This window comes from Dipodomys ordii, unplaced genomic scaffold (genome assembly GCF_000151885.1).
Source record: "Dipodomys ordii isolate 6190 unplaced genomic scaffold, Dord_2.0 Scaffold54, whole genome shotgun sequence".
NCBI lineage: Eukaryota > Metazoa > Chordata > Mammalia > Rodentia > Heteromyidae > Dipodomys > Dipodomys ordii.
Window position 1 is genome coordinate 4856829 of NW_012267270.1, and position 12605 is coordinate 4869433.

Sequence of the window (12605 nt, forward strand, 5' to 3'; positions counted from 1 at the left end):
CACTGGGACACACCAGGACAAGTGGACTGACTAGCTGTGGGGTCTGTGCTAGATCAGGAAATGGAGACCCAAGGGATGTATGGCCCTGCCTCAGGAAGTGTCCATTATGGTTTAACTGAGGAGTGAGAGGAGGGGGGAAGAAAAAGAAAAGCCAGGAGAATGGCACCAGTGGCTCATACCTGTAATCCTAGCTACTCAGGAGGCTAAGACCTGAGGATGTGGTTCAAAGCCACCCTAGGCAGGAAAGCCCATGAGGCTCTTATCCCTAGTTAACCACCAAAAAGCCAGAAATGGAGCCACAGCTTAAGTGGTATAGCTGTAGCCTTGAGCAAAGAAGCTCAGAAGCAGTACCCAGGCCCTGAGTTCAAGCCCCATGACAAAAAAATTATATACTATTGGGTTGGGAAGGTGGCTCAGTGGTAGAGTGCTTGCCTTGCACGCCTGAGGCCCTGGGTTCGATTCCTCAGCACCACATAAGCAAAAAGAAAAAAAAGCCAGAAGTGGCACTGTGGTTCAAGTGGTAGAGGGCTAGCCTTGAGCTAAAGAGCTGAGGGACAGCGCCCAGGCCCAGAGTTCAGGCCCCACAACCGGACCCAAAAAAAAAAAAAAAGAGTCTCAGGGACTTTCTTGCATGGTGTGGCAGGAAACCACAATCCTCAGATCCCAGAGTCCTGAGCAGCTAGGATTACAGGCCTGAGCCACCAGCGCCCAGCTTGACTGTAATTTTGTTTGTACCAGGGCGTGAACTGTTATCCTTAGCCTTTTTGGTCAAGGCTGCCACTCTACCACTTGAGCCACAGCTCCACTTCCAACCTTTATCTGGTTAATTGGAGATCAGAGTCTCATGGATTTTTCTGCCCTGTGTGGTTTCAAACCATAATCTTCAAATCTCAATTTTCTGAATATTCTGAGTAGAATTAGAGATGTAAGCCACCAGCACTCAACATTACATGTGTGTGTATATTATATACATGATACTGTATTATATGTTGTGATATATTGCTACATATATTATATACATTATGTATAATGTATATACATTGTATATATACCTTATGTATATAACATATATAGCACTATATCATATAATATATACATTATATAATGCACATAATGTATATAGCAATATATAATATATGTTACATAATACATATAGTATATAATTTTTTGGGGGGGGGTCCAGTCTTGGGGCCTAAACTCTGGGCCTGGGCGCTGTCCCTCAGCTCTTCAGCTCAAGGCTAGCGCTCTACCACTTGAGCCACAGTGCCACTTGAGCTACAGCGTCACTTCCGGCTTTTTTTTTCTCTTTGCTTATGTGGTGCTGAGGAATCAAACCCAGGACCTCAGGCATGCAAGGCAAGCGCTCTACCACTGAGCCAACTTCCCAGCCCCTCCCTAAGACTCTTATTTCCAATTAACCAACAGAAAAGGGGAAGTGGCGCTGTGGCTCTAGTGGTAGAGCGCTAGCCTTAAGCGAAAGAGCCCAAGGACAGTGCCCGGGCCCTGAGTTCAAGCCCCAGGACCAAACAAGTAAAATAAAATTAAAATTAAAAAATGTATATACTCATGCATAGCCCTTGATCTGTCAGAGCCAACAGAGAGGGGGGGAAGGGGGTGTTATGGGGTTTGTCAGGCAGTGAAGAAGTTATGAGCTAGACAGTGACAGAAGGAGTACTCTACTCTGCCAGGAGGAAGATGAACCTAGTAGAATTGCTGGAAGACTGGAGAAGAAGCCAGGGTACAGAACTCTGGGGGAGTCTATTATTATTATTATTCACTTTTTAAAATTTGAATACTATTTGCACAAAGGTGTTTCTTTTTTTTTTTTTGGTTGGTTGTGGGGCTTGAACTCTAGGCCTGGGCGCTGTCCCTCAGCTCTTCAGCTCAAGGCGAGCGCTCTACCACTTGAGCTACAGCACCACTTCCGGTTTTCTGGTGGTTTACTGGAGATAGGAGTCTCACGGTCCCTCCTGCCCGGGCTGGCTTTGAACCACGATCCTCAGATCTCAGCCTCCTGAGTAGCTAGGATTACAGGCGCGAGCCACCAGCGCCCGCCCGGCACAAAGGTGTTTCATTTTGACATTTCCACGCATGCTTACAATGTATCCTCATCCATCTCACCTCTCCCCATAGCTCTCCTTCCTCCTACGCCCCACTTTTTTTTCTTTCTGGTACTGGTGTTTGAACTCAGGGCCTTAAACTTGCTTGGTTGGCTGGCATTTATTACTTGAACCATGCCTCCATCCCAGCTCTTCTTTTTTAGTCAGTCATGGGCCTGGGCACTGTCCCTGAGCTCTTCAGTTCAAGGTGAGCGCTCTACCACTTGAGCCACGGCACCACTTCCGGTTTTCCAGTGGTTTATTGGAGATAAGAGTCTCACAGACTGTCCTGTCCCGGCTGGCTCTGAACTGTGATTCTCAGATCTCAGCCTCCTGAGTAGCCAGGGTTACAGGTGTGAGCCACTTGGTGCCCTGCGGAGTTGGTTATTTTTTAGTCTCATTTTATGCCTGGACTGTGATCCTCGTTTCTGGTGGCAGGTGCATGTGATTGCCATTAATTAAGATGGAGTCTTCCAAACTTTTTTCCCCAGGCTGGCCTTCAAACTTTGATCCTGGATCTCCACCTCTCAAATGAGATTACAGGCTTCAGTGACTGCACCAGATGGCCCACCAGCCTTTACATTTTGGGGCCCTTTGGTAATGGAGAGAAAGAAAGCCTCAATTCTGACCATTGGTGCTACTTCCTGGCTTTTTCATCCATTTATTCTTTCTTTTTTTTTGCCAGTCCTGGGGCCTGAACTCAGGGCCTGGGCTCTGTCCCTGAGCCTCTTTGTGCTCAAGGCTAGCACTCTACCACTTGAGCCACAGTGCCACTTCCAGCTTTTTCTGTGTATGTGGTACTGAGGAATCGAACCCAGGGCTTTGTGCCTGCTAGGCAAGTGCTCTACCACTAAGCCACATTCCCAACCCCATCCATCCATTCTTCGAAGGCTCATGGTAAGCCTACTCTGTGCCAGGACTATTTAGTGGCTAAAACCACCAGACATCCTTGAGTGCACAGATAACCAACTACTTCTCCACAGAGCATATGGATGATTAGCACAATGGAGGGAAGGAGAGGCTGAAGTGAGGAGGGCGTCCACTGCTGGACAGGAGAGCAGAGTACAGGGGTAAATGAGCTGATTCAGGAAGGCCTCCCTGAGGTGACATTTGAGCCCCCAGCTTGAAGGAGCCCAAAGAGAGAGTGTCTGGAAGAAGAGAGTCCGGGCAAAGTCCTGGAGGCGGGGAGTTTTCTGGGCAAGAAGTAGGAAGTGAGGTCAGAGGAGAATGGGTGGCGCCCTGCAAGATCAGCCTCGCAAGGAGCTGACTTCCCTTTCCTTCTTTTTTTTTTTTTTTTTTAATTTCATAGAGAAAACACATTTCCTTCTCACAGTTTGGAGGCTGTGGAGTCCAGTATCTAGATGCTGGCCTCTGCCAGGGGCCCTCTACCTGCGTTATCCTATGGCGGAAGGAGAGAGGGTGAGAGAGAAAGAGCCAGAGAAAGAGAGAGAGAGAGACTGAGAAAGAGAGGATTTTGATTTTGACTGAGAGCAGCCTGGAGCCATTGCAGACAGATACATGAACCTTTCTATAGTTCAAAGCCACATCCTTCCTTGGGGTGGGGGAAAGAGGAGGCCTTGGGAGGTTGTGTTTCTAAACAATTCTGGAGAGAAGCAGCCAGCCAGCCCTCAGGACCCGGTGAGTTCTTGCTAGAGTGGTTTCTTTCTCCTGAGTTGTGCTGGCTGCCTTGGGCCCACTGCAGGTCCAGGCTGCCCCCTGGTGTCCAAACTCTGCCACTGCATGGCCTTGCTGCCTGGTAAGGCGGGCCAGGGGCCTTTTCTACTGTGGGATGAATGAAGTTTGGGTCTTATTCCTTGCCCACTGAGTCAGCCCTGAAGGGGCCCACCAGTCTGGGGCCCAATTGTCATCCCCAGCTTTGAGGCAACGCTGACACTGCCTAGGCAGGGAGCTCAGGCACCAGCGATGGCTGTCGCCCTGTCCTGTGAGATCCTCTACGGTACAAACGGCCTCCAGGCTGAGGTCCACTAAGCCAAAGTCGGCTCAGCCTCACTCCTGGTTACCTGAAGTCTGGGCAGTCAGCCACTTCTCACCTTACAGTCGTGGTTAAACATTAGTGGGAAGTGATCGGGTCTGTGGAGGGGGCGGATTACGCTTTCAAACAGTCTCTTGTTACGGAGTCCAAGCTGCTAGTTCCTGCGGGAGCCCAGACAATGCCTGTGGAGGAGTTTGCAGCTGGTTGGATCTCTGGTGAGTCATTTTGCTTGCTCTGGCACATCTTCCCCAAGAGCGGATCACTTCCTGAGGAGGATGAGTGACAGGAGGAGGAAAGGCCAAAGTCACCATGCTCCTGCAGGGCCATGGAGCCAGGTGTCCTGAATCTCCAGAGAGAGGCCAGCCAGAGCGAGAAGGGAGGCTGCAATGTCCAATATCTAGGCGCTGGCCTCTGGCAGGGGCCTTCTCCCTGTGTCATCCAATGGCAGCAGGAGACAGGGTGAGAGAGAGAGAAAGACAGAGAGAGACAGAGAGAGAGAGAGAAAAGGAGTTTGATTTTGACTGACAGCAGCATTGCAGACAGATACACAAACCTTTCTATAGTCCAAACGTCCACCTTTCCTTGGGGGGGGGGGAGGAAAGAGGAGGCCCAGGCAGGTGAAGCTATGTCTGTATTCTAAGTTCTTGCTGGCTGACCACCAAGATACCCCAAACCACAAACCCCCTGTCACAGGCCACCTTGCAGGACGGACTCAGAAGGAAGTTCACCTTTGACCTTTACCTGCTGACCCAAGTTCCCCTTTGGGCCTTTGCCCTACCTGGTTGTGGGTGGCGCTCCTGGCCTCAGGCCTACTATGGGTGTGTACCCAGCGGCAGCTTCTGGTGACAGCAGGCCGCCCAGAAGAAAAAGAGGGGTCTTCTGGGGATGAGGTCTCCCCAGGGATAAGACCAGGAGTGGAGCCAGGAGGACTCTGGGAAGAGCTTCCAGCACTGCCTGAAATCAAGGCCACAGTCTTCTGGCTGAAGGAAGGCGGGGGCACCGCTGGCAAGGAGAATGAATGATGGAGATGCTTTCCTTAATCAGCTCTGACGAGCATGTGTTTTCTGCTCATGCATGCTTGGCAGAGGCCAGGGTCTCGTCCTTTGTCACAGCACCTTCCAGGCCTGGTGTCTGTGGGGGGGGGGGGGGGGAGGACAGCTGGAGCCGAGCCTGAAGCGCGGGCCTTCCTCCTACCTGAATCCGCTTGTCCTCTGGCACAGACTGGTATTCACTCATTGGCACCTTTGTCACCACAGGAGCTCTGGGCCTGGTCCTGGGACACCCCTTTGACACAGTGAAGGTGAGGCACCAGAGGAACCAAACGAAAATCAGGGGTCCAGAGTAAGATCGGGTCTGCCTTGCAGGGGAGGGGGGCTCGCTCCTGCCCCGCTTGCTGGATGGCATCCATGGCGGGGGAGAGCTGGCTGCCTTGGCCTTCCTACCTGCCCAACCTGCCTTGTCCTTCCTGCCTAGGTACGGCTGCAGACTCAGACCACGTACCAGGGCATCGTGGACTGCATGGTCAAGACTTACCGCCATGAGTCGGTGGGTGCCTGCTGTGGACTGGGTGATACCAGCTTCTTTTCTTGCTAGCCGGGCTCTGCTCTTGGAAGAAACAAGACCCAAGGGTAGAGTCCTTTGGGGGACCAGGTGGCAGCTCAGCCCCCACACATGGAGTTGCAGGCCTTACCAGCCTCACTTGCCCCGCCTCCTGGGGGCGGGGCTCTGGTCAGAGCGGGGTCCAGTCATGGAAGGACTGGGCTGGAAGAGCCGAGGGGAGCCTCATCATGCCAGTCCACTGTGCCACTCGGCCCCTGTGTCACTCCGCAGGTCCTGGGCTTCTTCAAAGGAATGAGTTTCCCCATGTTCAGCATAGCCGTGGTCAACTCTGTCCTGTTCGGGGTCTACAGCAATGTCCTCGTGGCCCTCACAGCAACCTCCCACCAGGAGCGGCGGGGCCAGCCACTCAACTACACCCACGTCTTCATCGCCGGCTGCACTGCGGGCGTCCTGCAGGTGAGGGAGACGCCTGCGCATGCGCACACCAGGTGGCACCAGTGATTGGCCAACCGATCTATCCACTCCTGTCCCTCTCTGGGGACCCGTGGCTGTGGCTGGGCAAGCCTAGCTGGGGGCTGGGGGACCCTGGCTTGCCAGGCTTTCAGGTCACGGACATAAAAGACAGAGAGAATTGGGCAGGGGGCAGTGCGACCAGTGCCCACCATTGGCTGACTGGATTTGTCCACCTCTGGAAGGTTCTACCAGCCTGGAAGCTGTAGGAAGACTACTCTTCATGGTGAGCTTTGACCTCAAGGACCGACCTTTCCAACAGAGCTCAGAGCCCAACCACTCTCGTGGTCTTATGGTGGTCCTGGCATTTGTCCAGCAAACACTGGCTCTGGGCCTTTGCCTACACTATCAGGGTAGCTTTGAGTCACCAGCCTCTCCTGAAACCCAGGCCACAGATTTGAATCATTAATCATTAAGTCACGCCCAGGCCACAGATTCACATCATTAATCATTAAGTCATACCCGTCCTTTGCTTTTGGTCTTTGTTCTCTGCCCAGTGGTACTGGGCTTCTGAGGGGAAGGAGGAAGCCAAGAGGGACTTTCAGGCCCCGGAGGAGGACTGAGTTGAATGAGGGACAGAGGCCAGGTGCCTGTGGCTCACTCCTGTAATCCTAGCTACTCAAGAAGCTGAGATCTGAGGATCACGATTCAAAGCCAGCCCAGGCAGGAAAGTCTGTGAGACTCTTTATCTCTAATAAACTACTCAAAAAAAAAATCTAGAAGTAGCACTATAGCTCAAGTAGTAGAGCAGTAGCCTTGAGCAAAAGAAGCTTAGAGACAGCGCCCAGGTTCAGAGTTCAAGCCCCAGGACCAGCAAAAATACATAAATAAAATTAAAGAGATAGAGGGCTCAGGGCCTTGCTCCATTCTACACTCCAGCTAAGCACCTGAGCCACCTGCCCTGGCGACCTTGATATTTCAGGGGGCAGAGAGCAAGACCCAAGGACCCAAGTCTGTCAAGAACACCATGCTCCAAAGCCCTTGGAGCCTCAGTTGGAGCCCCTGTCTAGCAAAGGAGACCCCTGGTCCCCAACCCTGCTTGCTGAGACCCTTCTAAAGCCTGAGAACCTGCCACCAGCCCCATCAAGGGCTGAGAAACAGAGCTCATCTGCCTCTCAGGAGACAGACAAACAGACAGACACCCCATAAACCATCAGGGACATTCCAACATGAGCTTGGAGCCCAACACCTGAGTTCCAGTAGCTCGTCTTGCTCAACCCAAACCTTGTCCCTTCTTTATTCCCCAGCACCCACTCACCCCCTAGGACCCAATATATTATAGTATAATAGTATACTGAATCTAGCTGGGTGCTGGTGGTTCACACCTGTAATCCTAGCTGCTCAGGAGGCTGAGATCTGAGGATAAGAGTTCAAAGCCAGTCCAGGCAGGAAACTCCGTTGGACTCTTATCTCCAATAAACCACCAGAAAACTGGAAGTGGCGCTGTGGCTCAAGTGGTAGAGCGCTCGCCTTGAGCTGAAGAACTGAGGGACAGTGCCCAGGCCCAGAGTTCAAGTCCCATGACCGACAAAATAAAAAATAAAAAAAAATACTATACTGAATCTATTGTCCTCACCGCCCAATACAAAAGTTAAGAGTTCTAGGACCTTCCATCTTACTTACTTGTCTCTTCATTGGAACAACAGTGGCTAGGGGCTTGAAAGGCAGGAAAGAGCAGCCCTGCTTTGCCCTGTCCAGCACCATCACACAGCAGGACAGGGAGGGAGACTGGCCTGGTAGTAAGAACAGGGCTGGTGACATGGCCTCCACCTGGAGAGACTCAGGTCTTTGCTTGATGCTCACAGACTCACTCAGTTCCAGTGCTTGAAAATTAAAACCTCCTCTCTCACTGTTGGGAAAATAAATCAGGTGTACCTTTGGGGACCCAGAGGCTGCTGTGGTATGAGGAAGGTGCTGAGTGCTGAGTGCTGACAGGGCTTTGTACCAAAGGTTGTGTTCTTTCTCGTGTGTGTGTGTGTGTGTGTGTGTGTGACTTGACTCAGGGCCTGGCACTGTTCCTAAGCTTCTTTTGCTCAAGGCTAGCACTCTACCACTTGAGCCGGCTTTTTCTGTGTATGTGGTACTGAGGAATGGAGCCCAGGGCTTCATGCATGCTAGGCAAGCACTTTACCACGAAGCCACACTCCCAGCCCCGTCCCTGAGTTTCTTTTGCTCAAGGCTAGCCTGCTACTACTTGAGCGACAGCTCGCTCTACTTCTAGCTTTTTTTGTGTAACTTGTTAAGAGAGAAGAGTGTCATGGATGTTTCTGCCCAAGCCTGGCTTTGAACCGTGATCCTCAGATCTCAGCTTCCTGAGTAGCTAGGATTTATAGGGTGAGCCACTGGTGCCCGGCTTCTCTTGTTACCATCCGCAGCTAGCAGTCTACCCAACACCCGGGGCCTTGTGTGTCTTTCCTCCCAGTCCTACTGCCTGGCTCCTTTTGATCTCATCAAAGTCCGTCTACAAAACCAGACAGAGCCCAGGGCGCAGCCAGGCGGCCCCCAGCCACGGTACCGGGGGCCTGTGCACTGTGCAGCCACCATCTTCCGGGAGGATGGGCCCCGCGGGCTGTTCCGGGGATCCTCGGCCCTGGTGCTAAGGGACACCCCCACCCTGGGCCTCTACTTCCTCACCTACGAAGGGCTGTGTCGCCAGTACACACCAGATGGCCAGAACCCCAGTAAGTGATGTGGTGAGGGGTGCGGGGAGGTGGACACAGGGCTGGGGTAAGGGTAGGGCAGGGTTAGGGAGAGAGGTGGGGCTGGGGAATATTCTGGTCCCCTTTGACCCAGCTCTACCCCAGGCTCAGCCACAGTGCTGGTGGCTGGGGGCTTCGCCGGCATCGCCTCTTGGATTACAGCCACGCCCTTTGACGTGATCAAGTCCCGGATGCAGATGGATGGGCTGAGGCAGGGAAAGTACAAAGGAATCCTGGACTGCGTGAGCAGCAGCTTCCGGCAGGAGGGGATAGGAGTCTTCTTCCGGGGCCTGACCATCAACAGTGCCCGGGCCTTTCCGGTCAACGCGGTCACCTTCCTCAGCTATGAGTATCTCCTGCATGCATGGGAGTGAGCCCGGCGGGGACCCCGCAGCTGGACCCCTGCTGACTAAGTAACTGGAGGCCGAGCTCCATCAACCTGTTTGCAGGTCAAAGACAGCAGCTCGGCCCTTCCTAGGCCAGGCGCCTCCCTCCCAAGGTCCAGCCAGGCAGGGAGTCATCTGCAGAGGAGCCGGCGCTCAAGGCCCAGCCCACACTCCAAGGTAGCGCTCAGCCTCCAGCAAGACTCGCACCTCAAGCGCTTTGGCTTCCCAGAAGCAAGAGCCCAAGCACCGCCCCTCTGATGGAGCTGCTGGACTCCACTGGCCACAGCCTCTGCGCCCTTCCCACTTCCGGTGACAGTGCATTTGGATCATCGCACCTGGCCTTTCAAACCTCTCCAGGGGAGTCCCCTTGTCTTCCTCCTGTCCAGAATCCAGAGTCTTCCAGGCTCTTCCATTACCTTCAGGAGCCTCCCCTACCCCCAAGGTCTTTCCCCGAAGGGTTTTTTTCCCTCTCCCTTCATGGCTTTGTGACCCTGAAACAAACAAGCTGTACCACAAGGCCCAGGCCCGGTGTCCTTGGCCCCTGGTTAATCAAAGCAAGGTCTCTACCATCCCTCTAGCTGCTCACATGATTCTTTGAGACTCAGGCAGAGCACTATCTCCAGACCACTAGGGCTGACTTTGGGGGGCCTAGGCTCTCTGGTCAACCTGCATACCTTGCCTCGGCTGCTTTGTGTGAGCCCCCTCCCCCCCCACTAGTACCAGGCCTTGAACTCAGAGCTAAGGCACTCTTCCTTAGTTTTTTTTTTTTTCCCTCAAGGCTGGTGTTATACCATTTGAGCCACATCTCCACTTCCAGCTTTTTGCTGGTTAATTGGAGATAAGAATCTCTCGGATTTTCTGCCTGGGCTGGGTTGCAACGGCAATCCTCAGACCTCAGCCTTCTGAGTAGCTAGGATGACAAGCAGGAACCCTGTGTGTGGCTTCTGCTGCTTCTGAGTTGCTGTGTTGACTCACTCTTGTTGCTTGCCTTTCTCTTTTGTTTGGGAGCACTTTGTGCTCAAGGTTGTATATCTGATTGTCTCAGCGCAAGCCCAATGCTGGACGGGACGTGCATCTACAATAAACACTTATTGAGGTTCTGAGTACATTGCTGGTCCTTCTCCCTGCCCCCTCCTCCCCCCCCCTTCCAGCCACTACAGCTGTCTGCTGAGCACCTAACCTCTGTTTGCCGCCTGAGCCATCTCCAGGTCCTCTCTGGTGGAGATAGAAGTTGGGAGTGCCTGCCTATCGCACTTTTCTTCTCCCCCCCCCCATCTCAGGTCCTAAGTAAGACTTGAGCCAGGCACGGTGGCTCACACCTGTAATCCTAGCTACTCAGGAGGCTGAGATGTGAGGGTCATGGTTCCAGGCCAGCCTGGGCAGGAAATCTGTGAGACTCTTATCTCCAATAAACCACCAGAAAACTGGAAGTGGTGCTGTGCCTTAAGTGGTAGAGCACTCACCTTGAGCTGAAGAGCTGAGGGACAGTGCCCAGGCCGAGAGTTCAAGCCCCATGTCCTGACTTACCCTGAGCTCACCTCAGGGGGCTCCTCCTAGACCCGACCCCAGAGCAGTCTGTCAGTTTACAGGAAGGTGACTTTGGCTCAGACGCATTATGTAACTTATCCTAGATCACATAGGTGCGAAGTCATACCACTTGCCTGGCTGCCTGATGTTCCAGCTCCAGAGCCTGAGCCCTGCGCCCCCTAGCGCTGCAGCCCTGCACAGGGCTGACAGTCACAGGTGCCCCACCCCAGCCTCTGGCTCAGGCCAGATGTCCCGAGCGCCTCTCTCTCCCTTCCTCTTGCATGAGAGCCCCTAACTTGTGTTCATCCTCCTTCTCAAGGTTTCATGGAATCTTACCTCTCCTTTCCAATTTTAATACCACAAACCAGGGTCCTATCCTGAATCTGGAAATATAATTTCATTTTAATAGGAATATAATTTAATATAAATGAATACTTATAAATAATAGAAATATAAGTTAATTTGTTTGAGCTTTTGTGCTGAACACTAGCACACTACCACTTTGAGCCACAGCTCCACTTCCTGTTTTCTGGTGGTTAATTGGAGATAAGAGTCTCACAGACGTTCCTGTCCTATCTGGCTTTGAACCATGATCCTCAGAGTTCAGCCTCCTGTCACTAGGATGACAGGTATGAACCATCAGCCCTTGGCAGTTTTTTTTTAGTGCTGAGGATTGAACCCAATGCCTGGCACATGTTAGGCAACCACTCTACCACTGGGCTACCTCCTTGAATCTCAAGTCTGACCAGGTCACCCTAGTGAATGACTTTCCATTACTCTGAGGGATCAAAGCAAGCTCCTTCCCTTACCCTGTATTTTACTTGCTCTTAGTTCCTTCAAGATATCTGAGCTGGATCAGGGCCAGGCCCTGAGTTCAAGCACCAACATGGACAAAAACAAACACAAAGTATCTGATACTCTCCTACTACAGGACATTTGCATATGCTCTTCTTGTTGCTTTTATGCCTCCCATTTACTTTTCAAGTCTCAGTTCTATATTGCTTCCTTAGCGAGAACTTCCTTAGTACCTGTCTAGGTCAGGTTCCTGAGGTTCAGAATCACCAGGAAGGTGTACTAAAATACAGATTGCGGAGTCCCATCCATAAGGTTCTGATTCAGCAGGTGTGCATTTCACTAAGTTCCCAGGAGGCGCTGATGCTACAGGTGCAGACACTGCACAGCCACCGGCATATGCTTTCCCGTTATCTCCTCCTCAGTCCATAATCACACACTCTCCTCCTCTCTGTGACTCCGATCAAATCTGTCTGTCCTTTAAATAAGGAACTCCATCAAGCTTGTACTTTTTTTCCCCCTCATGTCAAAATTCTAGCTGGCATATTAGGGTGCTTAAGAAATAGTTGTTGGCGAGGCATGGTGGCACATACCTGTAATCCCAGCAGTAGGGGTTTGCGGCAGGAAGATGGGGTTTCAAGCCAGCCTGGGCTACAAAGAATAAAAGGCCATTCTTTCCCTGAAGATGACCTACGTCTAGCATTGCAAATGTATTCCTTTCCTAATGAGCTTCCCTATCCCTTTTACTATGTTCAAGTCTGGTCTGAATTCTTCTCCTGCTGGACACAAGGACTGAGGTCAATTAGCCTATATATATAATTTTATTTTTTGCTGGCTCAGGGCATGGGCTTCTTTTGCTTGAGGACAGTGCTCTACCACTTGAGCCACAGCTTTACTTCTGGCTTTTATAGTTTAGTGGAGATAAAGAGTCTCAGAGACTTTCCTGCCCGGGCTGGCTCTGAACTGTGATCCTCAGAATTCAGCCTCCTGAGTAGCTAGGATTATGGGCATGAGCCACTGGCCCCTCCCAGCATTACTT

General features: G+C 52.0%; 1 protein-coding gene across 2 annotated transcripts; it reads left to right on the forward strand.

The window, feature by feature from the left end:
• Positions 1–3339: 3339 nt before the first annotated feature.
• Positions 3340–9932, forward strand: Slc25a45 (solute carrier family 25, member 45). 2 transcript variants are annotated; one of them, XM_013020926.1, is made up of 6 exons: positions 3340–3737; positions 5349–5392; positions 5566–5637; positions 5923–6108; positions 8585–8843; positions 8967–9932. In XM_013020926.1, exons 3-6 carry the CDS (start codon positions 5611–5613, stop codon positions 9233–9235), a joined length of 741 nt encoding a protein of 246 aa, XP_012876380.1. In that variant the 5' UTR covers positions 3340–3737; positions 5349–5392; positions 5566–5610; the 3' UTR covers positions 9236–9932. The 2 variants fall into 2 exon arrangements, with proteins under 2 accessions (XP_012876380.1, XP_012876378.1); XM_013020924.1 differs by lacking the exon at positions 3340–3737 and adding an exon at positions 3746–4307.
• The last annotated feature ends 2673 nt before the right edge of the window (positions 9933–12605 follow it).

Bases quoted from the DNA above. Each gene is read 5' to 3' on its own strand.
- Slc25a45 (XM_013020924.1), top strand. From the start codon at position 4,271: ATGCCTGTGGAGGAGTTTGCAGCTGGTTGGATCTCTG. The intron at 5,393-5,565 runs GTGAGGCACCAG...CTTCCTGCCTAG, and splicing joins ACCCCTTTGACACAGTGAAG to GTACGGCTGCAGACTCAGAC. The intron at 8,844-8,966 runs GTAAGTGATGTG...GCTCTACCCCAG, and splicing joins ACCAGATGGCCAGAACCCCA to GCTCAGCCACAGTGCTGGTG.